The sequence below is a fragment of the Homarus americanus genome, unplaced genomic scaffold (assembly GCF_018991925.1).
Source record: "Homarus americanus isolate GMGI-L3 unplaced genomic scaffold, GMGI_Hamer_2.0 scaffold32583, whole genome shotgun sequence".
Taxonomy (NCBI): domain Eukaryota; kingdom Metazoa; phylum Arthropoda; class Malacostraca; order Decapoda; family Nephropidae; genus Homarus; species Homarus americanus.
Genome location: NW_024713129.1, coordinates 11729282 through 11757218, shown reverse-complemented (window position 1 = coordinate 11757218; position 27937 = coordinate 11729282). Strand labels below are relative to the sequence as shown.

Here is a 27937-nt window from a genome sequence, read left to right as displayed (position 1 = left end):
AACTGAATTGATAATTTTGTATTTATGTAAATTCGGTTGAAAAATGTTTGTATTTGTTTTGTAAATTGAGGTGAAAATTATTATTCTTTTACCAGTTAGTCGGAAACCAACAATAAAATAAGAAATGACTAAGAAAAAGAAAACAATAAATAGAGATATATTCAATATTTACACTTTACATCCATTATTTTGTACAACTTTTATCATCACTAGAGTTTAATTAAACATTGTGGCAACATAAATATCTAGCAAACATCACTTTTCCTGTCTTGACGTAGATACACACACACACACACATACACTTGGCGAGTTCGGAAACACACTGCTATTGTCACTGGCCCGTCGATGCCGCGTGTTCCCATTGGTCAGTAATTGTCTGCGCTGTGCATGAGTAGCGTCTTGGCCAACGATGAAGGTCGTCCTTCTCTACCACCGAAAAGTTTGGGTTTCTTTGGTCACTTTGTGGAGATACTCTGACTCACTTTATTCGACTTGGTTGTCGTCGCGGTTGAGTGGTTCCTTGCGTGGTTGTGTGGGGAGGTGTAGTTAGGGAGAGGAGGAGGTCTTAGAAGTACAGGGAGCGGGGATGCAGAAATATAACAAACACATTCACTCTTTGCGCTGTTACAACACCGCCATGTTGTCAAGGTGGTGTTGTGGGGGTATGACCCAACTATGAGTTGCGAGGGGTCTTAGGGGATTGTTTTTCCGAAGGTCGTGGAGGCGACGAGGGAGGGAGGGAGGGGGTGCTTACACGAGGGAGGAGAGGGTGGGTCTGACGGGTGTGGGCGCCTGTACGGTAGTGGCGTAGGCTGAGCTGACGGGGGGATAGTAGAGGGAGTAGGGCGGGAGGGCTGTAGGCTGTGGGGGAAGGCCTGGGGGTTGGGGCGGCGCTGGCGGGGTGTGGGCGTTCTCAGATGTAGACCCGTCGTGGTACAAGATAGGCACTCGCACGAGGCGCTGAGCGGCGTGGGCCATGTTGGCGGCCTCCAGCTCAGCCGCCAGCTGTCTCTTCCACTTGTTGCGTCGATTTTGGAACCATATCTTGACTTGTGTCTCTGTGAGGTGGAGGGAGGCAGCCAGCCCCGCCCGCTCAGAGGAGGAGAGGTAGCGCTTCATGTCAAAGGTACTCTCCAGCTGGAACACCTGAGACCTCGAGAACACCGTCCGCGTCTTCTTCTTGCGTCGCTTACGGTCTTCGTCGGCGTCGTCTCCCGCGCCTCCGCTATTCGTGGACGCCGCACCGCCACTGCTGCTACCCACGCCCCCTACGCCGTCTGCGTCCCCCGCCCGATGGTGGTCATCCCTAGATGAGGGCGAGGGTGGCGAGGGGGGTGGTGAAGGTGAACGGGCGAGTGGCGAGGGAGAGCGAGAACGAACCACTTCCACGGGCGCCTCACTCAGGGGACTCCCTGGACCTCCACCAGCTGGCGACCCTGAAAAGTAAACAACCAGTCAGATGAGAGAAGTAAACAAACATCTATAATAGGTTAATCAACTTATATATGTAAACAAACAAATATTCAAGGTCTGTAAAACATAGTAAGCCCAACAGTACGGAAGATGTGTGTACTGTACAAGTTCGTAAAAAGTAATATTTTCATACCTTTACTACAGGAGAAAGTAATCAAATTATTCAGTGCATCATCTTTCTTTAAAATTTCCTCTTATTCGTTATTAAGTCCTCCCCTCTTTTCCTCTCTCCCTTCCTCTTCCCTCCCTCCCCCTTTCCCTTCTCAATCTCCTCTCCTCTCTCTATCTCTCACATCCCCTCCTTTCCTTTCACCCATTCTCTCTCCCTTCTTCCTTTTTCTCCTTCCTTTTCCCCCTCCTTTTCTTTCTATCTCTCTCTCCTTTCCCCCTTTCACTTCCCCTCTTCCCTCTGGTCAGCCTTTTGTGGTGCAGCATAGTGGTGAGCACAATAGTGGCGTAGCGGTGGTGCCCTATTTACATACTGTACATGTAGCCCTTCCTCTGTCGCTGATCTATCCCCCCTCCTCTCCCTCTCCCCTCCCCTTCTCTTCCATCCTTCCTCTTCCTTCTCTCTTCCATCCCTCCTCATCCTTTCTCTTCCCTCCCTTCCTTCCTTCGTTTCCTCCCTATCCTTCCTCTTCCCTCCCCTCCTTCCTCCCTTTCTCTTACATATCTCCCGTCTCCCCACCCTCCATCACCCCTCTCCCCTATGGAACATCGCTACGGGACACCATTATATCGAGTACATATCACTAAAGGAACATCTAGTGCGTTTTTAAAGGAGCAGTAACAATGCCTGAGGGAAAAAGTTAGTTACTCAACTCTGGAAAAGGTTTACGGAACGTTGTAGTATTTTTAAGTAACATTTTAGTGAGTGGTATTGAGTTTGAACCTTAAGGAACGCCATTTAATGTTACGGAGCATTAATTAGCGTTCTAGAAATTTAAGTAACATTTATAAATTATTGCTTGTGGATTATAAGAATGTGTTGCTGTATTTATTATTATTAGTAGTAGTAGTAATAACAGGGGTGCAGGAGTTAATCACAATATTCCGAGAAACGAAGATAAGAGAGAGAGAGACTGTAGGGAGGGCAGGTAGAGGGGGGGAGGGAGTGAGAGCACGTTGAGCCACCCATGTTCCCTCACTCATCACCCTTGTAATACACCTTACTACCTAAAACCTGTGTCCGCACTCCCCAACATGGCTCCGACTTCCGCTACCCATCACCTGTTACGACTGTCTTAACAGCTACCTCATTTAACCCTCCGAAAAAACGCGACTACTTTTTTTTAACCCAAGTTTGGCGGTAATTCGTCCCGTTTCGATTTGCGAATTTGGTAAATAGTTGGGTTCTTTTTTTTTTCTTAGCTTAGGGGAAGTCTTGTAGGATTAATCTGAGGTGTGGAAGCCGTAAAGAAAGGGATTGGAACGGCCGTCAATGCGAGACAGAGGGACTAGTTTAAACAGCGCTCGTCAAATCTCTCCAATGTAACACAATCCTTGACACCGTCCCGTTCCGGCGTGGGCTTCCTTTGTTGTGTTGCGGCGTTGCATTGTCCTTTATAGCTCAGCCGGCACGAACTAATAATCCAATTTGCTCCTGATAATCAAGAAACGTATCACCCGACGCCAGAGAGCGATGCGATCTCGGCGAAACTGACGAAATAACGAAAAAACTGAAGTGAAGTCGGCGGTGAGGGTAAACGAACGCAGAAGGGGGGCTGCCATTACTAGGATTAATCCGCGTAAGTGCCCATTGTTCGCCAATCACACGCTGTGGGAGGCGAGCCAAAGGAAAAGGCGCCAAAATTCAAAAAGAGGAAACTGTCTTTTGATCGCGTCCTCCACAATACTATCGCTTTGAAGTGAGAGAGAGAAAAAGAGAGTGAGTGAGTAAGAGAGAGATAGAATGAGAGAAAGAGAGGCATTTAGACGGAACTAAAATTACAGTTCCGATTCTTTATATCTCCTTCTGAATAGTGTAATATTTAATGAACAATTTTAGCCTTCATTTGAAATAAGAGAGAGAGAGAGAGAGAGAGAGAGAGAGGCGAGAGAGAGGGAGAGCATTTAGACGGAACTTAAATCACAGTTCAGACTCTTATAATTCCTAGTGAATAGTAAGTGTAATCGTTAATGAACAAGTCCTGGCGTTAATATTTTTCTTCCTTCATGGACGGGTCCGTCTTTATGCTAGGCTAGAGTATTTTTTAACTTGGCGCTCTGAATGGCCGGGTGATAATGAGAAAGCGTCTCTAAATCAGGCAACACAAGATGATGCCAGAGAGAGCTATCTGGCTTATCTGGTCCATCTGTAATAGGCGGCATGGCTTACAACCCGGTTATAACACACATACTCCGCCTCCTCTCCCTCCCTCCCTCCCTCTATACCACCAGTCCTCAGTAGTGTAACTCCAACATAAGATGATAAAATACAGTTTGATGTACTTCTTTATGCTTGGAGTCAAGGTCTATTTGGCTCCAGGTTGCGCTAGAGACGGTTTATGCATTAAGGGAAACCAGACAAGCACGCCATAGTGTTCTCAACGACGTAACCGGGAGATAAGAGGAGAGATAATGGCGAGCGGAGGACGGAAGGATTTTGTTTATGTCCAGTTTATGTCACTGTAGATGTGAATTTCGCTGTGTAAAAATGTGAGAAGCTGACAATAATTGTATTGACTGAAATGATAGATATTAAAGATAATTGTTAAATAATTATACAGAAACTCCGTTAATAGTAATCTAAGATGTGCAATAACGCAAACCCAATTGTCTTAACCTTACATTTTTTTCTTTCTGTCTTATCCCTCGTTATCTCTCCTTTAACCACTCCAATCATCAAGTTTTCAATCATCAAGTTTTCCCCGTCGCTTCATTATTTTTTTTTTCCGTTCTGTGTGTGTGTGTTTTCAACTCCATGGCCACACACCCCCACAGCCAGAGTTCAGGAAAATAAATTGGCAACAATCTTGCAGAGATTGGCGGCGCTGCTGCTGCTACTCGTGGAATCATTCCTAAATTGACACATCAAAAGTTGGCCGCTCGCTGGATGAAAAGTGTGGAGGTGGGGCCGGGAGGGAGGAGGAGGAAGGAAGGAAAATAGCACGCGTCGGACGAGTTTTATTTCTCCTATCCAATCTCAATGAAACGACTCAGGGCCGCCGTTTGAAGGTGCATTAAAATCAGACAAAACTGATTTCTTGATGTTTGAACGCGGCCGTTTGTGGAGCTGCGAGGCCGCGTTTACCTTGATTGAAGTCAAACAGGGACTGGCGGACGACCCTGCTGATGGTTCTACTGCTGCAGCTGCGTCTACTGCTGTTGATGCTATAATGCTATTATTGCTCGTCGAAAACCAAGGTCTTTAAACGAGTAACTACGTTAGTAATTATGCTAATCCACCAATAATTAACAATTCTAAGTGAACTATTTTAATGCTACTGTTGCCTGCATGTGAGTTGGATGTGTAACAGACAACAACGGAGCTAAGACACAGAGAGGAGTAGGAGAGGAACAGAAAGGGAATAGGGAAGGATGAGGATAGAAAGAGGAGAGGAAAGGAAAAGTAGTTTAGTTTAGGTTAGATTAGATTTTCGAACCAATTAATCATAGGGAATAAGAACCATAACAAGAGGGTGGTTAAAGCAGGCAGGAGGGATGGAAATATATGGCAGACGAGATAGATAGAGATATTGTGGTAATGATGTCACCAATTACACTTACACGCCCACCCTCTACCGCCCACCTCCCGCCACCCACCTCCACCTCTTCCACCAGTACTCCACTTCTTATTAACTATACCACAGACGATATATGAGTATAAACCAGGTGTCAAAGTATATAACAGGTGTCAAAGTATATAACAGGTGTCAAAGTATATAACAGGTGTCAAAGTATATAACAGGTGTCAAAGTATACAAAACAGGTGTCAAAGTATATAAACCAGGTGTCAAAAGTATATAAAACAGGTGTCAAAGTATACAAAAGAGATGTCAACGTATATCAAAACAGGTGTCAAAGTATATAAAACAGGTGTCAAGGTATACAAAACAGGTGTCAAATTATACAAAACAGATGTCAAAGTATATCAAAACAGGTGTCAAAGTATACAAAACAGATGTCAAAGTATACAAAACAGGTGTCAAAGTATATAAAACAGGTGTCAAAGTATTCAAAACAGGTGTTAAAGTATACCAAAACAGGTGTCAAAGTATACGAAACGTGTCAATGTATTCAAAACAGGCGTCAAAGTATATAAAAACAGGTGTCAAAGTATATCAAAACAGGTGTCAAAGTATACAAAAGAGATGTCAACGTATATCAAAACAGGTGTCAAAGTATATAAAATAGGTGTCAGTATTCAAAACAGGTGTCAAAGTATACAAAACAGGTGTCAAAGTATATCAAAACAGGTGTCAAAGTATACAAACAGGTGTCAATGTATACAAAACAGTGTCAAAGTATATAAAACAGGTGTCAATGTATTCAAAACAGGCGTCAAAGTATACAAAACAGGTGTCAAAGTATACAAAACAGATGTCAAAGTATACAAAACAGATGTCAAAGTATATCAAAACAGATGTCAAAGTATACAAAACAGGTGTCAATGTATTCAAAACCGGTGTCAAAGTATATCAAAACAGGCGTCAAAGTATACAAAACAGGTGTCAAAGTATACAAAACAGATGTCAAAGTATACAAAACAGATGTCAAAGTATATCAAAACAGATGTCAAAGTATACAAAACAGGTGTCAATGTATTCAAAACTGGTGTCAAAGTATATCAAAACAGATGTCAAAGTATATCAAAACAGGTGTCAAAGTATACAAAACAGGTGTCAAAGTATATCAAAACAGGTGTCAAAGTATACAAAACAGATGTCAAAGTATACAAAACAGATGTCAAAGTATATCAAAACAGATGTCAAAGTATATAAAACAGGTGTCAGTATTCAAAACAGGTGTCAAAGTATACAAAACAGATGTCAAAGTATACAAAACAGGTGTCAAAGTATACAAAACAGATGTTAAAGTATACAAAACAGATGTCAAAGTATATAAAACAGGTGTCAGTATTCAAAACAGGTGTCAAAGTATACCAAAACAGGTGTCAACGTATACGAAACAGGTGTCAATGTATTCAAAACAGGTGTCAAAGTATATCAAAACAGGTGTCAAAGTATAATAAACTCACCTGTATCTTTCTCCCTAGCAGAGGCGAAGGCTGCTAGGGGTGGCAGGGCCCAGGGTGGGTACCACGGGGACTTGGCTGCTAGGGGTACACCCATTCCCCCTAAGGGTGTCATGGGGGAGGTAGGGGTGACTCCTCCCAACTCCGGGTAGAGTGAGAGAAAGGGATGTCGGGCCAGTGCTGACATGTGGCTCATCAACCCTAGTCTGTAATAGATAGATAGAGAGATCATTAGATAGATAGATTGATAGTACAGGTATGCAGTGGTAAACAGTAAGTCAATACGACCAAGAATAACCAAACTAAGTTATCCTGTGATTATTTTCAGTAAGTTCGTAAATCTGTAAATGATAGTTACGTGTGTAAATGGTAAACGTAAATGTATGGGTTATAGTTGTAAATTAATGGCGTCTAAAATAAACATTATAAGTGGTAATTCTAAGTGTATAAGTAATAGATATAGTAAGTGTTATTATATTAAGCTAAAGAAAACGATTATAAGAGCTTCAGAAATTTATCCCATTCGAATTAAGAAGAATCGTACAAAACTAGAAACTATCGTACAATATACAGAACATAAACAAATAAATAAAGGAATAAATACAATAATAACGTACAAAAAACAACAGTAACGAAACTAAAATTAAACAAAAACATTTGCCAATAAGAACATTAAATTGGTCACAAAGAACATTTTATAAAGAGTTTCATTGTTTACCTCTCAACAGCGGACTGAACACTGAGAAACTAACGCTAATTATTTTGTTTTGTCTAATTATGTTAAATCTCAAAAAAAAAAAAATAATAATTAACCTGAACAATTTAATATAGATAAATAATTATTATAAATTTTTAAAAGATCTTATATTATTGTTAGTTTTGTAAGTTTTAATTTATTTATATTTTTAAAAACGTAATCAAGTTTTAAAATCAAGACGTAGGTGAATAATGTGTATTTTTTAAACCACTTGAGTACGATATCAATCCCGTGAGTACATTGTATTAGCCCAGTGAATACTTCCCTTTTGAGTACAGTTAATTAGCCTAGTAAGATAACTTAAATCCCTTGAATACAAAGACTTCATCACTATTAGAATACGATGACCAAATTCCCTTGAGTACGATGACATCTGTACTCAAGGCGTCGTCATCGTACTCAAGCGGTTATGATAGTTTATTCATAGAAGTTATTCATTAGACTTAGATTAAAGATAAGCGTAGACAGGACCGGTGATGACAGGAGGCAGGTATAAACAGGAGGCAGTTATAGACAGATAAACGGAAGACAGTTATAGACAGGAGACAGGTATAAACAAGAGACGGGTATAGACAGGAAACAGGTATAAACAGGAGACAGCTATAGATAGGAGACAGCTATAGACAGGAGACAGCTATAGACAGGAGACAGGTATAAAGAAGGAACAAATATGGACGGGACAAATATAGACAGGGGAGTTATAGCAAACAGCTATTAACAGGAAACAGTTCAGACAGAAAACAGCTATAGACAGGAGACAGCATTTAGACAGAAAACAAAGAAATGTGATGAAAATACAATAATCGGTCTATAAGTATTACAGTACAAGACAGCTGCCTCTTATGCTCTCAGTTCACATGATCTTACTGTTTAAACACGTAACCTAACCTAACCTAATCTTTCGTATCCTAATGCTAACCTAACCTAACCTAACCTCATCTTCCCAAAATAGTGTTTGGGTGGTTAATCAAAGGTGAAATAAACCAAGGTAATCTAATCTTCAGGTGACTCAAATTAATCTTTCCATTTGTTATTGTCTTACTATATTAATCATTATGACTGCCAAGGGTCTTAAAAGTCACTAAGGTGTGTTTAGGATTATACCTCAACAAATTAATGTAATATAATGGTATCTTGATAAACCTGTTGTCTTTGTTAATGTGTGTGTCTATGCTTCAACAACTAAGGTCTTTAAACAAGTAAATTTATAGTTGGTTCATAAACTAATTAACAAATAAAAAATATAGCTAAGATACGCCTCTGTTGTTTGTTGTGTTTGAAACGGTATGAAAGAGTGTTTTTATTATTATTTTTTGTTTGTTTTTTGGTTTAGTTCAGTAGCTTTAGTTCTTTTGTATGTGTGTAAGGTAATTTAGTTCATCATTAATTAATAACTGTGTGTGTGTCTGTCTGTCTGTTCATGTGTGTGTGTCTGTCTGTCTGTTTATGTGTGTGTGTCTGTCTGTCTGTTTATGTGTGTGTGTCTGTCTGTCTGTTTATGTGTGTGTGTCTGTCTGTCTGTTTATGTGTCTCTGTCTGTCTGTTTATGTGTGTGTGTCTGTCTGTCTGTTTATGTATGTGTGTGTGTGTGTCTGTTTTGTATGTGTGTGTGTGTGTGTCTGTCTGTCTGTTTATGTGTGTGTGTGTGTGTCTGTGTCTGTTTATGTGTGTGTGTGTGTGTGTGTGTGTGTGTGTGTGTGTGTGTGTGTGTGTGTGTGTCTTTGTTTGTGTGTAATAAAATACATAATTACAACAATAAAACCTATACAATAATAACACCTACACAACACAAACTCACAATATACATTAATTCTTTCCACTAATTCCTCACACAACCACATACAACATTTTATACGGTAATGTTATGAATTATATATTAAACATCTATCCGTAAATAATTAAAGGCCTTTGGTATAATGTAATACGGCTTTAATTAATATAAAACACAGTATATCCGAAAAATATAATATATGACAGATTAAGCCTTAAATAATATAGATATACCGCAATAAAAAATATATCGGTATTGAGTATAATTATTGCTGTGTGTTGAGTGTTTTTTGTGGACTCTGCGTCATCTTGGAATCTGGGTGTTATGGGGAAGAGGGTGAAGAGAAGAGAATAGTGGAAATGATAGTGAAGACGTAGGAGGAGGAACAGAGAGGGTGTGGGAGAGATGGGAATAACAAGATAAGAAGCACAGGAATGATAAAATTGTATAAGGAAAGACTCGAGAATAAGAGAGATATAAGAAACATTATTATTATATAAAATATATATTGTCATCATTAAACAAGTATTTTCTCTCTTCCCTATTTAGTGTGGAATATCTTCTATCTAATTCCTTTATTAAATCGTATTTCTATTCCCTCTCATTCTATAAATCATCTTAGACTAGATAATATATACAGTATAATAGCATGACAAGTTGAAAGTACAGGTATGCTAAATCTATAGTCGGCGAAATATTATATCGTGGCATTCGATATTTCCAGCGAAAAAAAAATCAGACCGGGTTTCTCTATTCATGTTATTTATTAGGGCAGGTGACCGTATGGAGGGGTACATGTTTACTAACTTTTATGTCTACGATCTGTTCTCCAAGAGTTACGATGAAATAAAGTCTACGATACTAGGAATAAGACTTGAGATGTTCAGAACTAACTTAGGAGAATATTTGAAGTGGAAATATGTAGCGAGATTGTAATTAAGGTTTGGGACATATTTCAAGGTTAGGATGATGTACACGCAAAATGATTATTAAAACCATTAGGAAATAGATGCGTATTTACTATTTATTATGACTGTAGTGAGGTTTTCTTTTCAGGCAGAATTTTAGTTGTTAATGACCCACGGTTGACCTTTGTATTAGATGATGTCACAAATGGTAAAATATTATTGAGGTAATTGCTAAAAAATCAATGTAATTTATAGGAATTAAAATTATATAATCATCAATAACACTGCAGGTAAACAAATTCTTTTTTTTTTTCATTTACAAAACATGAAGATTATTCTTTATACTACAGCATAACAAAGAAACCCGAAACAACGAAAACAAAAACAATTTAATTTATACAGGAACACAAATAAAATATACGAAGAAAATACCTACAAGAAATAAAACCCAAAACAAAATAATTATCAAACATGATTTACAAAAACTCTCTCTCTCTCTCTCTCTCTCTCTCTGAAATTTTTTTAACCTTTTATCGATGCACTTTGGGGTAAAATTTCACAACGCGGTTTTATTAAATACGCCGAAAGTTAATGGATATTCTGGTACCTGGGACTCGCTTGGTTATTAATTAATGTGGGAAAAAAAAGAAAAGAAAAATAGCATTACTCATTTTATATCTCTACCACAGAGGCGTCGGAATTTACAGAAAGGATTTGGTACTTTTACTAAACCTCCTCATAATTTGTGTGAAGTGTACTTATATAGAGAGACTCATAGCATGGAAAGTGTGTGTGTGTGTGTGTGTGTGTTTAGGGAGGGAGGTTGATTATTACTTATATGTAGTGAATTTACTTGAGAGAACTTGACATAACTGGAGATAAGTGTACTTTAGAGAATCATATAAGTACACTCATAAGTAACTTTTCTCTGTTACTCTGTGTGTGTTTGTGTGTGTGTGTGTTCGTCCTATGTATTATTGAAATTGTAAGTATTTTCTATAATTCTATATATTTCTTTTTTCAAAGTACAATAATAATCGATCAATTTGTCTTAGTGTCTATTGAAGTTAAAGAAAAACTTCTCTTTGGCAAATTACAATTATTTTTTGGGGTATATAAATCTTATTAAAATCAAAATCTTTCATATAAATCAGATGTAATAATAAAAAAAATAATTATTAATTAGATGCATAAAATAAAAAATAAATAAACTAATACAATAAATAAAGTTAACCCGGCATAAATGCATAAATTATCCAACGTCAACATTTCAACTCTCATGGTTAAAAAATAAATAAAATAAAAAAATAAATAAATAAAAAATAATAATATATAATATTTACCAACATTATTTCCTACCCAATTATGCCAAGATTTCCAGCGTGGAACCACAAATATGTTTTTAAAAATTGAACTGTTTTAAATTGTAGCGGGGCGGGGCAATTAGGGCTTCTACCGACATCTCCGATAATTATACATACATCTATGATAATGATGGCCGCTGCTATGATGCCCACGAACGTCATCAATGATATACCTCCACAAATAATAATAATAATAATCTTTGTGGAATTTTTCTGATCCTGTGGTTGGGAATTATAGAAGCATTGGGTGTATGGAGGGATTATAGGGTTGTGTTATATATTATTACTCAGTGTATAGTATGGATTATAAATGGTACACGTCTTTTGGTGGATTATTCGTATATGAATAATTATAGCATGTGTTATATCGTTATTCAAAAGCAAAATTGAATAAGTTATTAATTATAGAAGACAGATAATCCAGGGGTATAGTGTAGATCCTTGGACAGATTATATCGTAAAGTGTTATACCATTATACATAAAGGAAATTGTATCAGGGCTAAATTATACAGGGCGTGAGTCTGTAGGGATTATAGAGTTGCTGTTATATTATTGAAATTTATGATAGGTTATAGAGGAATTTATTGATAATGATAGATGTTTATTTCATACAATAAATTTTTTTCTCTGAAGCACAGAATATAGTGTGTTTAATTGATCTATATATTCAATCATAGAAGTTATCGTCCACGTTATATAATTATTCACAAGATAAATAAGATTCAACTGTATAATTATAGTGAACAGAACCATGATAAATAATTATAAGTCAAAAGTGCGAACTATACCAAAATTATACCACTTGTTAGTATTCTATAAGCTATGTTACCCGGAAATAAATTATATATGCTGTGTGCTATACTGTATTATACACTGAAACCTTTTATATCAATATTAAATGGTAAGGGAGATTGGTGACTATTATAATAATTTAGTTATAAAATTATTCGCGGGATAATTTTTAATGACATATAGTGTTCAGTTTATAGACCATATATACAGGTTTGGCTATAAAATGATTACCGAGCTATAGAGGTTGAGTGAATGATGGCAAAGAATTAATTTTGATATAAATGTCAACAAAAGTTAGGTCTATATATATAGGCTATAGTTAATAATATATCGATGTAAACAAAGGCTTGGTCGGTATATATACTGTAGGCTTATAGTTAATAATATATCGATGTAGTCAAAAGCTTGCTCGGTATATATAGGCTATAGTTAATAATATATCGATGTAATCAAAAGCTTCGTCAGTATATAGAAGCAATAGTTAATGCAGCACAAGTTACATTAATAACTTACGTATCATCACTCAGTGGACATATAAATACATATAGATTAACCACTGTAAGTATACGTGTTCCATGTATATTCTGATAACCAATAAGGAAAATGAAAACACGAAATTTCCCATGATGTGAATTACAACGAAAGCACTTGGGAATCTTGTGGGGTTTTTTCCTTAGTATTTTAATCATCACAAATACATACTTTATACATATAAATACATATATTATACATATTAATACGTACATACTTTATATAACTATTATTAATACACTACGAATTATATAGAGCCAATTATACGCAGATATATAGTGCAGTACTAAGTAGCAAAGAAACATTATCACCGGATATCCACGAAAACAAAAAATAAACACTAAACCGACTGCCACAAAAACACAAAACCAATAACCAGACACAAAACACAACACCTACAGAGACAAAAACCCAAACTAAACCAACAACTGCAAAACTATAAACCTCACAAAACAGCAACTCAAATCACCACTTTAACCACAGAGACTATATATAACGCGGGAATTACATACATACATACATACATACATACACAATAATAAAAACACACACATACAAATAAAACACACACATCAAGACACAAACAGACCCACAAACACACACATTAAATCATCCACACAACCATACATCCCTCACACACACTAACACACACACACACACACTTGTTATTGTATCCATATTGGTCAAAATTTACTAGGTCAATAGAACACAATTACTATAGTGTTAAACAAAATAAAAAAACCCTTACTAACGGTATTACGAGAAGAGGAAAGAGGCCGCTGATGCTACCCCATATACGTGTTTACCTTCTGCTTTGTTATTGCTAATATGTGGAAGTGAGAGTGTACAGTTTTTTTTTTTTCATCTCTCTTGAATCTGAACGGTGTAGAGGGGGTGAAATGGTTGTGTGGGTGTTTATTATTGTTTGTGGGGTGGGAGTTTGGTGTTTGTGTGTGTGTGTGTGTTTGTATGTGTGTGGTTGTGTTGTTATGGGTCCGTGTATATGTGTGGGTGTCTTTTAATAAATATGTTTTTGTGTGTTTCAATGTGTGTGTGTGTGTGTTAGTGTGTGCGTGGGTAGTTGTGTGTGTTTATAATGTATGTGTTTTAATATATTTGTGTGTGTGTGTGTGTTTATACGGAGACACAAACAATATTCACTCAAACATCATTAAAAACCATTACTCACCAACCCCGTCATCCCCCCCTCCCCTCCTCCCCTCCCCATCATTAAATCGTCAATATGTCTCTCTTCCTTTTTTTTAGTATTAAGTAAACAAGATATAACAAGAACATAAACACTAATAATTAATACATACAGAGAATAAGCATTAAAAATCCACACATTACATGGCATTTCGACGTATTAAAGAAAACCCAATATTTTTAATAACATACAATTATACCTATAGCTATACTAAGTTACATTAATACATAGATAATTCAAAGTGTAAGATAATTCGTATTTATTAAGAGTATATTGAACAGTAATAAGACAAAGGTATTTAAAACAACTTTAAAGGCAATTGTTCCATTTTAGATAACAAATCCATCTGTTTTATTTTTCTTCCAGTTTCCTTTTATCAACCAAAAAAACAGAGAACGTTTTTTTTCGTTTTTTTCCCCAAATATGTGTTTTTTAATTAGTGAATGATAATGAATAATAATGTATATAAGTGATATTATACAGTTTAGTGAATGATATAAAGAGGTAATGGTACTTTGATTATATTATACACTGGATAATTAGTGATGGATTCTTATGTATTTATCAGTAATTACGTCATAAGGGCTACAATATAAATGGGCCAATAGTCCTAATAGACCCCAAGCTGACTAAATAAGATGATTAGAATTGGGGCCCAGGTACTAATAGACCCCAAAACTAACCAAGCATCACTACTACTGAATCCTAACCTAACCTTACCTAACCTGCCCTAAAAGATCACACAATTTACAACTTCCTTCAGATCACAGGATGTTCTAGATGACTGTGTAAGATATCCTAGAATTCCAAATTCCGATTTTTTTTTCGGTACAGAGTAATTAAGATCCCAGGATGCTCTAGATGTTACTGTAAGATATCCTAGAAAAGCAATTCCCTCGTTTACAATGAATTGAGATCCCAGGATGTATAAAGATGCCTATGAAACGTATCCTAGAAATAATTACCGTTATCATTTTTTGTGTTTATTATCCCAGGATGAACTAGATCCTTATGTAAAATATCATGGGAATAAAAATTTTCTTTAATTTTAATACATATCCCAGGATGGTCTAGATACGTATATACTGTATATACTAAAGAAAAAAGACCGAATATTCGTTAACCAGCTGCGTTAGTGACGAAAACTGAAGCATTCATAGAGCTCATTAACGCAGGTCTTAGTTATACTAGGGCTTAGTTGTAATAGGCCTCAGTTCTAATAGGCCAGTATTCTAATAGGCCTCAGTTCTAATAGGCTTCAGTTTTAATAGGCTTCAGTTCCAGTAGACCTCATTTCTGATAGTACCTAGTTCTAATAGGCCCCAGTTATAATAGTCTCCTGTTCTAATGGGCCCCTGAGCTATTGTCCAAATAAACTACAAAGGAACTGAACCCATCTAGCCTAAATAATAGGAGAAGGACCGATTATTAAAGAGTCCTTCACCCTATTGGGCTCAGTTCTAGTCGAGAGAGAGAGAGAGAGAGAGAGAGAGAGAGAGAGAGAGAGAGAGAGAGAGAGAGAGAGAGAGAGAGAGAGTTTCACTATCAGTTCAGAGAAGTTCTTCCACCAACCCCCGCCAGGCACCCTCACCTCTTCACCACTACGCATTACTCTATAATTCACCCTCTATAACAAGTTCCCTGACACACACACACAAACACAAGTAAGCTTTTTTCGACGTATCATCTTTAGTTACGTGAATCGAACAAGTGATATGGGTGTATGTATGTTTGTTTATCCCAACACTCGTAATAGCGCACAGGTGTAGTGACAGGTGTCGTGTGTACAGGTGTCATGGGTACAGGTGTCTTGGGTACAGGTGTCTTGGGTACAGGTGTCTTGGGTACAGGTGTCGTTGGCACAGGTCTCGTAGTTACAGGTGTCGTGTGCACAGGTGTAGTTACAGGTGTCGTGTGCACAGTTGTCGCAGTTACAGGTGTATGCACAGGTGTAGCAGTTATAGGTGTATTGGACACAGATGCCAGAAGCACAGGTGTCGCAGGTGAGTCATCAAGGTAGTAAATTAAACCCTGAGCTGATATGATCTCTTGGCGGAAATGTCACAATCTGGCCACGCCGCCCGCCTTACTTCCTGCCGAGCCTCTACAAACTTGTTAAGGTTACAGTCTAATATGGCCGCCTGCACGAGAGTCTAATATGGCACCCTGCACGAGTCTAATATGGCCGCCCGCACGAGAGTCTAATATGGCAGCCCGCACGAGAGTCTAATATGGCAGCCTGCACGAGAGTCTAATATGGCAGCCCGCACGAGAGTCTAATATGGCAATCTCTGCACGAGTCTAATATGGCCGCCCGCACGAGAGTCTAATATGGCAGCCCGCACGAGAGTCTAATATGGCAGCCTGCACGAGAGTCTAATATGGCAGCCTGCACGAGAGTCTAATATGGCAGCCTGCACGAGAGTCTAATATGGCCGCCTGCACGAGAGGCTTCTGGCTCCTAATAGGTTCCGGTGTTGCTATTCCAGAGTCTTTAATAGGTTTAAGTCCTAATAGGTCGTAGTGCTAATATAAGTTGTAGTGTTAATAGCCTGTTGGATTAATAGGTCACTCCTAATAGACCCTATAGTCCTAATTAACTCCAGGTTAAGTTAAGTTGAGGTTAGGTTATGTTTGGTTAGGTTAGGTTAAGTTGAGGTTAGGTTATGTTTGGTTAGGTTAGGTTAAGTTGAGGTTAGGTTATGTTTGGTTAGGTTAGGTTAAGTTGAGGTTAGGTTAGGTTAAGTTGAGGTTAGGTTAGGTTAAGTTGAGGTTAGGTTATGTTTGGTTAGGTTAGGTTAGGTTAAATAATCAGTCAACATTCACTATTAATCTTACACACACACACCAACGATGTCACAAAATACCTGACAATATCTGGTCGACCGTGATAATAGCTGGTCGACAGTGACAATATCTGATCGATACTGATATCTGGTCGACCGTGATAATACCTGGTTGACCGTGATAATACCTGGTCGACAGTCATAATATCTGGTCGACACTTATAATACCTGGTCGACCGTGATAATATCTGGTCGACAGTGACAATATCTGATCGATACTGATATCTGGTCGACCGTGATAATACCTGGTTGACCGTGATAATACCTGGTCGACCGTAATAATACCTGGTCGACCGTGATAATACCTGGTCGACCGTGATAATACCTGGTCGACCGTGATAATACCTGGTCGACCGTAATAATACCTGGTCGACCGTGATAATACCTGGTCGACCGTGATAATACCTGGTCGACCGTGATAATACCTGGTCGACCGTGATAATACCTGGTCGACACTGATAATATCTGGTCGACGGTGATAATACCTGGTCGACCGTAATAATACCTGGTCGACCGTGATAATATCTGGTCGACAGTGATAATACCTGGTCGACAGTAATAGTACCTGGTCGACCGTGATAGTACTTGGTCGACATTGATAATACCTGGTCGACCGTGATAGTACCTGGTCGACCGTAATAATACCTGGTCGACCGTGATAATACCTGGTCGACCGTGATAATACCTGGTCGACCGTGATAATACCTGGTCGACCGTGATAATACCTGGTCGACCGTAATATTACCTGGTCGACAGTGATAATACCTGGTCGACCGTAATAATACCTGGTCGACAGTAATATTACCTGGTCGACATTGATAATACCTGGTCGACCGTGATAGTACCTGGTCGACCGTAATAATACCTGGTCGACCGTGATAATACCTGGTCGACCGTGATAATACCTGGTCGACCGTAATAATACCTGGTCGACCGTGATAGTACCTGGTCGACCGTAATAATACCTGGTCGACCGTGATAATACCTGGTCGACCGTGATAATACCTGGTCGACCGTAATAATACCTGGTCGACCGTGACAATACCTGGTCGACAGTAATATTACCTGGTCGACAGTGATAATACCTGGTCGACCGTAATAATACCTGGTCGACCGTGATAATACCTGGTCAACCGTGATAATACCTGGTCGACAGTAATAGTACCTGGTCGACCGTGATAATACCTGGTCGACCGTAATAGTACCTGGTCGACCGTGATAATACCTGGTCGACCGTGATAATACCTGGTCGACCGTGATAATACCTGGTCGACAGTAATAGTACCTGGTCGACCGTGATAATACCTGGTCGACCGGGATAATACCTGGTCGACCCTAATAATACCTGGTCGACCCTAATAATACCTGGTCGACCGTGATAATACCTGGTCGACCGTGATAATACCTGGTCGACACTGATAATATCTGGTCGACCGTGATAATACCTGGTCGACCGTGATAATACCTGGTCGACCGTGATAATACCTGGTCGACCCTAATAATACCTGGTCGACCCTAATAATACCTGGTCGACCCTAATAATACCTGGTCGACCGTGATAATACCTGGTCGACCCTAATAATACCTGGTCGACCCTAATAATACCTGGTCGACCGTGATAATACCTGGTCGACCCTAATAATACCTGGTCGACCCTAATAATACCTGGTCGACCCTAATAATACCTGGTCGACCCTAATAATACCTGGTCGACCGTGATAATACCTGGTCGACCGTGATAATACCTGGTCGACCGTGATAATACCTGGTCGACCGTGATAATACCTGGTCGACCGTGATAATACCTGGTCGACCGTGATAATACCTGGTCGACCGGTCGATAATACCTGGTCGACCGTGATAATACCTGGTAATAATACCTGGTCGACCGTGATAATACCTGGTCGACCGTGATAATACCTGGTCGACCGTGATAATACCTGGTCGACCGGGATAATACCTGGTCGACAGGTCGAATAGTACCTGGTCGACCGTTATAATACCTGGTCGACCGCCCCTTTTTATTAATTAATGGTCGAGACTGATGGCCTAGTTAACTCTATATTAATTGGCAAGATTTTATGTGTACGGATATTGCTTATAGCGGCTGACTGTCTATAGCGGGCAGATGCTTATAGCGGCTGACTGAGTATAGTGGAAGCCTGGTTATAGCGTCTGACACTGACGGTATAAAGCGTTGACCTCATTATAGCGGCCATCTGCGTATACAAGGCGCCTTTTATAGCGTTGGTTATAACGGCTTCTGATTATAGCGGTAGTGTACTTATAGTGTTGATCTGGTTATAGCGACGACCTGCGTCTAACGTTCACTTGGGTATACAGCGGCCACCTGTGCACGACGTTGATCTGATTATAGCGGCGAACTGAGTATAATGGGCGTATTTGTATGACGTTATTCCTATATAGTGTCACCTCTATATAGCGTTGATGTGATTATACTGTAGTGTCTGGCACCGCCTTTGTATAGTGTTGTCTTGCGTACAGCGGCCGCCTCTTTATAACGATGACCTGATTATTGCGCTAATATCGTTATATCGGCCGCATATTTAGTGTTGATCTTCTTATAGCGACCACCTGAGTAAAGTGTTCACCAGCCGACTGTGCATAATATTGACATGGTTATAACGGTTGCCTATATATAACAACCAACTGATTACAGTGGTTGCTTCTATATTTAGGTGACCTCAATATATCGGGCCCTGTATAAAGTGATGTTCCGAATATAACTAATGCCTCTGTATAGCGCTGGCCTAAATATATCGGTAGCCTGTCTAAAGCGATGACCTAGATATCAGCGGTGAATACACATTGCGGTAACCTGGTTATAACAGATGTTTTTCTATAGCATTAGCTTAATTATAGCGAAGCCTGTGTAAAGTCTTGTCCTGGTTATAACGGACGCTTAGATGTAGCATTTAGCGGGCACCTCTGTATAGTGTTACATTACCCGCCTGGTTAGAGTGTTCACCTGGCTATAGTGGTTGTCTGTTTATAGCGTTCACCGTTGTTTTAACGGGGCTCTATATATAACGGCTGTTTGTATACTGTGTTAATCTGGTAATGGGTGGCACCGCCTATAACAATGGCCTGGCTTTAACGGCCACCTTCTCTCTCACACACACACACACACACACACACACACACACACACACATTCATACCGTTTTAGTGTATATATATTTTTTCTGTCGACGAATAATTTTCTCTATTGAAATAAATCCGTCTCTAATAATTTGGGGAAGTTTAATGAGTCAAGTCCACGAGATGTGTGTGTGTGTGTGTGTGTGTGTGTGTGTGTGTGGAATATACTTAGCAATAAAAAAATAACATCGGGAATCAGAAACAAAGTCGAGTGACCGCTACAATAAGGTGATCACTATATCGCAGTGACCACTTATATAGTGTAACCACTATAAGGAGGCGACCACTCTGAGAGGAACACTGTGACGTCACAATGAAGAGGCGGTTATAACGAGGTGACCGCTACAATGAAGTGATCGTTATAAAGAGGTCGCATAGCTATTGAAGCGTGATCGCGCGGTCGCTTTAAAAAGGTCTCCGCTATTGAGAAGTAATCACACTAAACAGGTGCCCGCTATAAATGGTTGACCGTAGTTTAGAATGTAGTCAGCTTCAGCCGCTATCCGTTATATGGAATTGTGTGTTATCCAATATTTCCGTGATATAAAGTTGGCCGTAGATACAGGTAAACGTATTATATAGGTGACCGCTAACTCAGGTAAACACTATACAGAGGTGGTCGCTATAATGCCACCACTATGTACAGTAGATATAACTATTGATTACTAACTACAATTTCCCCCGTATATCTCTTAATATAACTATATGTCCCTATATATATATATATATATATATTTTGATAAAATCACACGGGAAAAGGGAAACAACGTATATATATCTGAATGCCTCTATATCTCTCTTATATAACGAGTGTTTTGATTCCCGTAATATCGAGATGGTCTTTAGTACAAGGTTAGGCTTACATGTATATGACGATGGTAGATACTAAACCTATACAGAGAGCGGGTGGTCGGTCTAACGAACTACCTTCATATGTAAGTGGCCGCTATACCGAATTAGAGCTTCTAAAGGTGGCCGCTTTAACGAATTAATGCTATACAGAGATGATTTATATAACGAAATAGCGCTATGCAGAGGTGACCTTTTTAACAAGTTATCTCTATATATAAGTGGCCGCTATAACGAATTATCTAATAAATGGCCACTATAACGAATTATCACTAATATAGGTGGCCGCTATAACGAATTATCACTAATATAGGTGGCCGCTATAACGAATTATCTGATAAATGGCAGCTATAACGAATTATCACTAATATAGGTGGCCGCTATAACGAATTATCTAATAAAAACACCGTTATAACGAATTATCACTAAATAGAGGTGGCCGCTATAGACGTGATCTTATAACTCAATACATAATAATATTCATAAAATCCTTGATCTGTAAGTGAATAAAAATTTAATTAAATAAGATTCCTAAAATAATAATAATAATAAAAACATAACAAATCATAAGAAATAAATCCCTACATAACGAAAAAAAAAAATAAAAGCATAATATATCACCAGAAAAAAAAACACCAATAAAACAAAAGACGATAACGATAACAAGAGGAAAACAAGAGCAATAAATATAACATAACGAGTGATGAAAATAATCTAATTAATGTTATATTTAAGAGAATTATATATAGTGTTATTTTTGTCGTATTTTGTAGTGGTAATATTTATAATGTAATAAGAATCTTTATTGTTATACTAGGAATAATAGAAGTAATATTAATGATAATAGTAATAGTTATATACTGTAGGTGTGAGAGTATAGTAATAGTTTATTTATAATAGTAGCATTTGTTAGGATAATAGTACTACAGTTTAATGTTTAATGATAATAATTGTTTCAGTAATAGCAATAACAAATAATATCACTAATAATAACACCGACTACAACTATTACTACTACTACTATTATTACTACTACTACTACTAAAAGTAATACGAAAACACTGTAACAATATAATACAGCTAGGGCCTACCACTGTAACGCTGCAGGATAGTTTGAAATGGTGCTTAGGACGACTGTAAGTATGTAGGTTAGGTTAGATTAGTTAGGTTAGGTTCGGTTAGGTTGAGAAAGGGGATTAAAGACACTGTTGAATAGTATTGAGTTACCGTAACATTAAACCACGGCCGTTACTCAACATTAAACCACAGCCGTCACTCACACTAAATCACAGCCGTCACTCACATTAAACCACAGCCGTCACTCATAACTAAACCACAGCCGTCACTCACATTAAACCACAGCCGTCACTCACATTAAACCACAGCCGTCACTCATAACGTTAAGCCACAGCCGTCACTCATAACGTTAAGCCACAGCCGTCACTCAAAACATTAAACCACAGCCGTCACTCAAAATCAAACCACAACCGTCACTCAAAAACCACAGCCGTCACCATTAAACCACAGCCGTCACTCATATTAAACCACAGCCGTCACTATAGTAAACCACAGCCGTCACTCAAAACATTAAACCACAGCCGTCACACAACATTAAACCACAGCCGTCACTCAAAACATTAAACCACAGCCGTCACTCATAACATTAAACCACAGCCTTCACTCATATTAAACCACAGCCGTCACTCATATTAAACCACAGTCGTCACTCGTAACACTAAACCACAGCCGTCACTCATATTAAACCACAGCCGTCACCCATATTAAACCACAGCCATCACTCATAACGTTAAACCACAGCCGCCACCCAAAACACTAAACCACAGCCGGCACTCATAACATTAAACTACAGCTGTCACTCAACATATAACCAACCGTCACTCCTTAAGATAATGCGCAATCACATCTATCTATCTATCTATCTATCCATCCATCTATAGTAAGATTCTTATGGTAAAAAAAATCAATAAAAATCCCGACTTATAATTTTCGTTCGACCAGCTGAGGTGTTTAGGTCCTTGTTCCACGGAAAGTTGCAGACAATATAAAGTAAACGCGGTAATTGTCTTTGTTTTTCGTGTTTATTTTGCTACTTTATTTTACTTACTTTACTTTTCCTTACTACTTTACACCACTCTACTTTACTACCTTACTACTTTACTGTACTGTACTTTTCCTTACTACTTTACACCACTCTACTTTACTACCTTACTACTTTACTTTACTGTACTTTTCTTTACTACTTTACACTACTCTACTGCTTGACTACTTAAAACTACTCTACCTTACTGCTTTACTACTTTACTTCATTACTTACTTTACTACTTTCCTACTTTATTACTAACTTTACTTTACTTTACCGCTTATCAGAGTTTAATAGTTCATTAATTGTAATTACGCATCATAATCACCACTACAGTTTATCTCGCCTAAAGATTAACCTAACTTAACACTTTTTTTGGGGGGGTTAGGTTAGGATAGCTTTGGTTAGGAAAGGGTTAATTAGGTTAGGTTAGGAAAGGGTTAGTGTAGGTTAGGATAGCGTTAGTGTAGGTGAGGTTTGGTTAGGATAGCTTAGGTTAGATTAAGTTAGGATAGGTTAGGTTATGAATAGCCTAGCGTTAGGTTAGGTTAGGTTAGATTAGGTTAGGTTAGACTAAGTTAGGTTAGGTTTATGTTAAGATAGGTTAGCGTTAGGTTAAGATTGGTTAGGTTAGGTTAACGTTAGGGTAGATTATCTTTAGGGTGGTTAATCTTGAGGTTAAATAAGCTGAGTTTCTTCGGGTGTTGTGCTATTATTTCTCTTTATTACATCTTTTTTCTTCATATTCTTCCTTTTGTTTATTTATTTATTAAAGAATTGTCGCGCGCGTGTACAGTTGAATAATTTAAATGCTGTATTATTTTATTTATTTCTGTATTTTGTATTCATTGATTACATAATACAAAACTGATTCTTTGTATTTTTCGATTATATATTTTTATTTACAAGAGACAAAACCACGTAGTAATTTATTCTATATAGTATCGATTACTTGAGACCAACGCCAGGACAAGCGAAGACCGAGCGCCTGACGTAAGCTTCCTCTCCAACTTGTCACCCCCCCCCCCCACAACCTGCGATGATACACAGACGGAGACCTTCACCCGCGGTCTAGTTGTGGTCTTATAGCGGTCTAGTTGTGGTCTTATAGCGGTCTAGTTGTGGTCTTATAGCGGTCTAGTTGTGGTCTTATAGTGGTCTGGTTGTGGTCCTATAGCGGTCTAGTTGTGGTCTTGCAGCGGTCTGGTTGTGGTCTTATAGTGGTCTGGTTGTGGTCCTATAGCGGTCTAGTTGTGGTCTTGCAGCGGTCTGGTTGTGGTCTTATAGTGGTCTGGTTGTGGTCCTTAAGCGGTCTAGTTGTGGTCTTGCAGCGGTCTAGTGTGGTCTTGCAGCGGTCTAGTTGTGGTCTTGGTTGTGGTCTTGCAGCGGTCTAGTTGTGGTCTTGCAGCGTTGTGGTCTTGCAGCGGTCTAGTTGTGGTCTGCAGCGGTCTAGTTGTGGTCTTGCAGCGGTCTAGTTGTGGTCTTGCAGCGGTCTAGTTGGTCTTGCAGCGGTCTAGTTGTGGTCTTGCAGCGGTCTAGTTGTGGTCTTATAGCGGTCGGTCTAGTTGTGGTCTGCAGCGGTCCGGTCTTATTCTAGTTGTGGTCTTATAGCGGTCTAGTTGTGGTCTTATCTAGTTGTGGTCTTATAGCGGTCTAGTTGTGGTCTTACAGCGGTCTAGTTGTGGTCTTACATTGTGGTCTTATAGCGGTCTAGTTGTGGTCTTGCAGCGGTCTAGTTGTGGTCTTGCAGCGGTCGGTCTTCTAGTTGTGGTCTTATAGCGGTCTAGTTGTGGTCTTAGCGTCTTGTGGTCTTGCAGCGGTCTGTTGTGGTCTTGCAGCGGTCTCAGTTGTGGTCTTGCAGCGGTCTAGTTGTGGTCTTTGTGGTCTTGCAGCGGTCTAGTTGTGGTCTTGCAGCGGTCTGTCTAGTTGTGGTCTTGCAGCGGTCTAGTTGTGGTCTTGCAGCGGTCTAGTTGTGTCTTGCAGCGGTCTACAGCGGTCTGTGGTCTTGCAGCGGTAGTTGTGGTCTTATAGCGGTCTAGTTGTGGTCTTGCAGCGGTCTAGTTGTGGTCTTGCAGCCAGGCGGTCTAGTTGTGGTCTTACAGCGGTCTAGTTGTGGTCTTGCAGCGGTCTGGTTGTGGTCTTACAGCGGTCTAGTTGTGGTCTTGCAGCGGTCTGGTTGCGCGGTCTGGTTGCGGTCTTGCAGCGGTCTAGTTGTGGTCTTGCAGCGGTCTAGTTGTGGTCTTGCAGCGGTCTGGTTGCTGTCTTACAGCGGTCTAGTTGTGGTCTTACAGCGGTCTAGTTGTGGTCTTACAGCGGTCTGGTTGCGGTCTTACAGCGGTCTAGTTGTGGTCTTACAGCGGTCTAAACCAAGACCGTATTATCCAGGTACCGCCGCTGGTTGACGGTCGGTCGGACGGTCTCATCGCGGTCAAAACAAAGAGTAGAAAAAGACCTAAAAGAAAGACCTAATTGATCCTTAACGGTCTTCAAGGGTCGCTCTACCGATTTATACAGACTTAAATATTTTCACTAGTTTGTAAATTATTTGCTAATATTCTTCATTTACAATTAACAAAGGAATAAAAATAATTTACCACAATTTATTTTACAATTTACAAAAGAATAGAAATACTGACTAATATTTATTTACCAATTTACAGAGGAATGAGAATACCTGTTTATAGTTCTTTTACAATTTACCCAAGAATGAAAATACTTGTAAATATTGTTCTTTTATAAATTACGAAGGTAAATGATGGGAAAGGACGTAAGATAATTATATATATATTAAACTCATCAGGAATCACAGAAAATCCTAAGTGCGTATATGGACCCTATAACTAACCTAGAGTGTAAATTAACTTGCTCTTATCCTAACCTAACCCAATCCTAATTTAAATCAACCCTAAATCTAACCAGAACATGATCAATCCTTAATCCAACCACATAGAACCTAACCTAATCTATCCTTAACCTACATAGAACCTAATCTATCCTTAACCTACATAGAACCTAACCTAACTCTAATGTAACATATTCTCTTTTATCCTAATTAACCTGTAAACAACCTTACCTAATCCAGTGCCCCTTAATCAAATATAACTTAATATAACCTGCGGATTTGGGATGGAAATTACACACACACACACACGGCGAGGATATGAAGGCGTCTTATAATAACAAACTCGTACGATAATTTTACCTCTATAATTGGTGATGTAAGAATGTATCAAATTAGTCGGCTTTCTTTGTTATTGATATTTGTTATAGGTTAGGTTAGGGTTATCAGTTATGACCAGACTGTCTCCCTTGAGGTGCGGTGTTAATGCAGGAGGAGATCCAAGTAACCAGACGCATCCTGCCATATTAGGTAATCACGCCCGACAACACTCTTATCCTGAGCCAAGCGGGACTCCAACCCAGGTCACTGTAGTGACATGTACACGCGCTCTACCTCTGAATTATCCGCCTAATGACGTCGATAATGTGTGGGGACTAATAAGAGGTGTTCCTTCATTATCGTTAAGGTGGAGGGGGAGGGTATTGTTGTAAGGCTGTGTTGGAGTGTTTGGCTACGACGACACAGGAGTTATACAGGTTGTTGACACACTTGTCGTAGGTAATGATGAACAGGTAATGTGGGTATGGGTGTTGGCGGGTATAGGTGTTGGTGGGTGTGGGTTTGGGCGGGTATAGGTGTTGGTGGGTGTGGGTTTGGGTGGGTGTAGGCTATAGGGTTTGGGGGAGGACTTGAGTTTAAGTGTGGATGTTAGCGTTGGTGAGGTATGGGTGTAGCCGTGGGTGACTTTGGGTGTGAGCGTTAGTGGGCATGGGTATATACTTCTGTGGGTGTAGTAGGCGTGGGTGTGACATACCTGGCCGCTAGGGCGTCGTGTTGGTGGGCGAAGGAGAAGGGGGAGTCACAGTTGGCGTCCTTCTTGGGGTCGTCGCGGCTGAGGATGCTGGAGATGCTGAAGGACTTATGGGAGGGAGGCGATGAGGTCTTAGGGGATGAAGCGCCGCTGTCGGAGCTCCTGGCGGGCGTGGGACTCGTGCTAGAGACCTCGGGCGTGGCAGTGGACGTCCTGTGAGCCTCCGACAACACGCCCATCCCCACGGTGGAGGCCGGGGAGCGCCTGCCGAGGGGTGAGGGAGACCTGCTGTGGGCCAGGGCGGGACTGCCTCGTGTGATGACGCTGGCTACCTCGTACGACATGGTGGTGGTGGTGGTGGGGGTCAAGGGGTCACGCCGCCACAGGTCACCTCATAGCGGAAGGTAACAGCCAGAAAGAAACACTGTCACGTGGCGGCCAGCGGGGGCCGTCGCCACTACGCTCTCACGTCTTTGAACAAACTCGTGCCTAAAATAAGTCAACACACCAGCACTCTGCAGGTCCAGCTACAACTGTGACAAGTACAGTAACTATCACCGAGTAAAACTGACACAGCTCAGTGTTTGAGTTTATAATCGCAGGGAGATGTTCCGTGGTAGTTCACAGGGAGAGACACACTTGTCCCGGGGCGCGGCACTTGATACAGGTGAGAGCAGGTGAAAAAGTGCGCTTATTGCTCCGATGCCGAACGCGGAGTGACGATAGAAGCAGAGAAAAAGCGAGCATTTGAGTATCTCAAGTGGGACCCGCCATTTCCCCGCCCACAAGACTAATGGCTTCGATCTGCTCCCTGGTTCCTCGCGGTCATTGGCTGGCGTCCACTAGGGGGTGTGGTGTGCTGTCCCCTCCTGCCACCCGATTGGTGGAAGAATTTGAGTGTTGAGGTATCATACTCCCGTTGATTGGCTGAGCGGCAAAGTTAATTTCACGCTGTTACAAGTGTAGTCGGCGCGTAAGTGTGGAAGGCGACACCTCGGAGTGACGCCCTGGTGGATTGGGCCGCGATCTCTGAATAATTTATAGAGGATCACATACACAGCGTAGTGGAGATGGCTGAACCAGTGATACACCCGCCCGCCTTCCTGC

At 39.9% G+C, this 27937-nt stretch overlaps 1 protein-coding gene across 1 annotated transcript; it reads right to left on the bottom strand.

Moving 5' to 3' along the window:
- Window positions 1-27529, bottom strand: LOC121870155 (homeobox protein HMX3-B-like). The gene is made up of 3 exons (XM_042371923.1): window positions 26834-27529; window positions 6674-6876; window positions 1-1436 (listed from the first exon to the last, which is right to left on the bottom strand). The coding sequence occupies exons 1-3, from the start codon at window positions 27172-27174 to the stop codon at window positions 751-753; spliced, it is 1230 nt and encodes a 409-aa protein (XP_042227857.1). The 5' UTR covers window positions 27175-27529; the 3' UTR covers window positions 1-750.
- Window positions 27530-27937: the final 408 nt, after the last annotated feature.

Bases quoted from the DNA above. Each gene is read 5' to 3' on its own strand.
- LOC121870155 (XM_042371923.1), bottom strand. From the start codon at position 27,174: ATGTCGTACGAGGTAGCCAGCGTCATCACACGAGGCAGTCCCGCCCTG. The intron at 6,877-26,833 runs GTATGTCACACC...TATCTATTACAG, and splicing joins CACGACGCCCTAGCGGCCAG to ACTAGGGTTGATGAGCCACA. The intron at 1,437-6,673 runs GTGAGTTTATTA...TTTACTTTTCAG, and splicing joins TGCTAGGGAGAAAGATACAG to GGTCGCCAGCTGGTGGAGGT.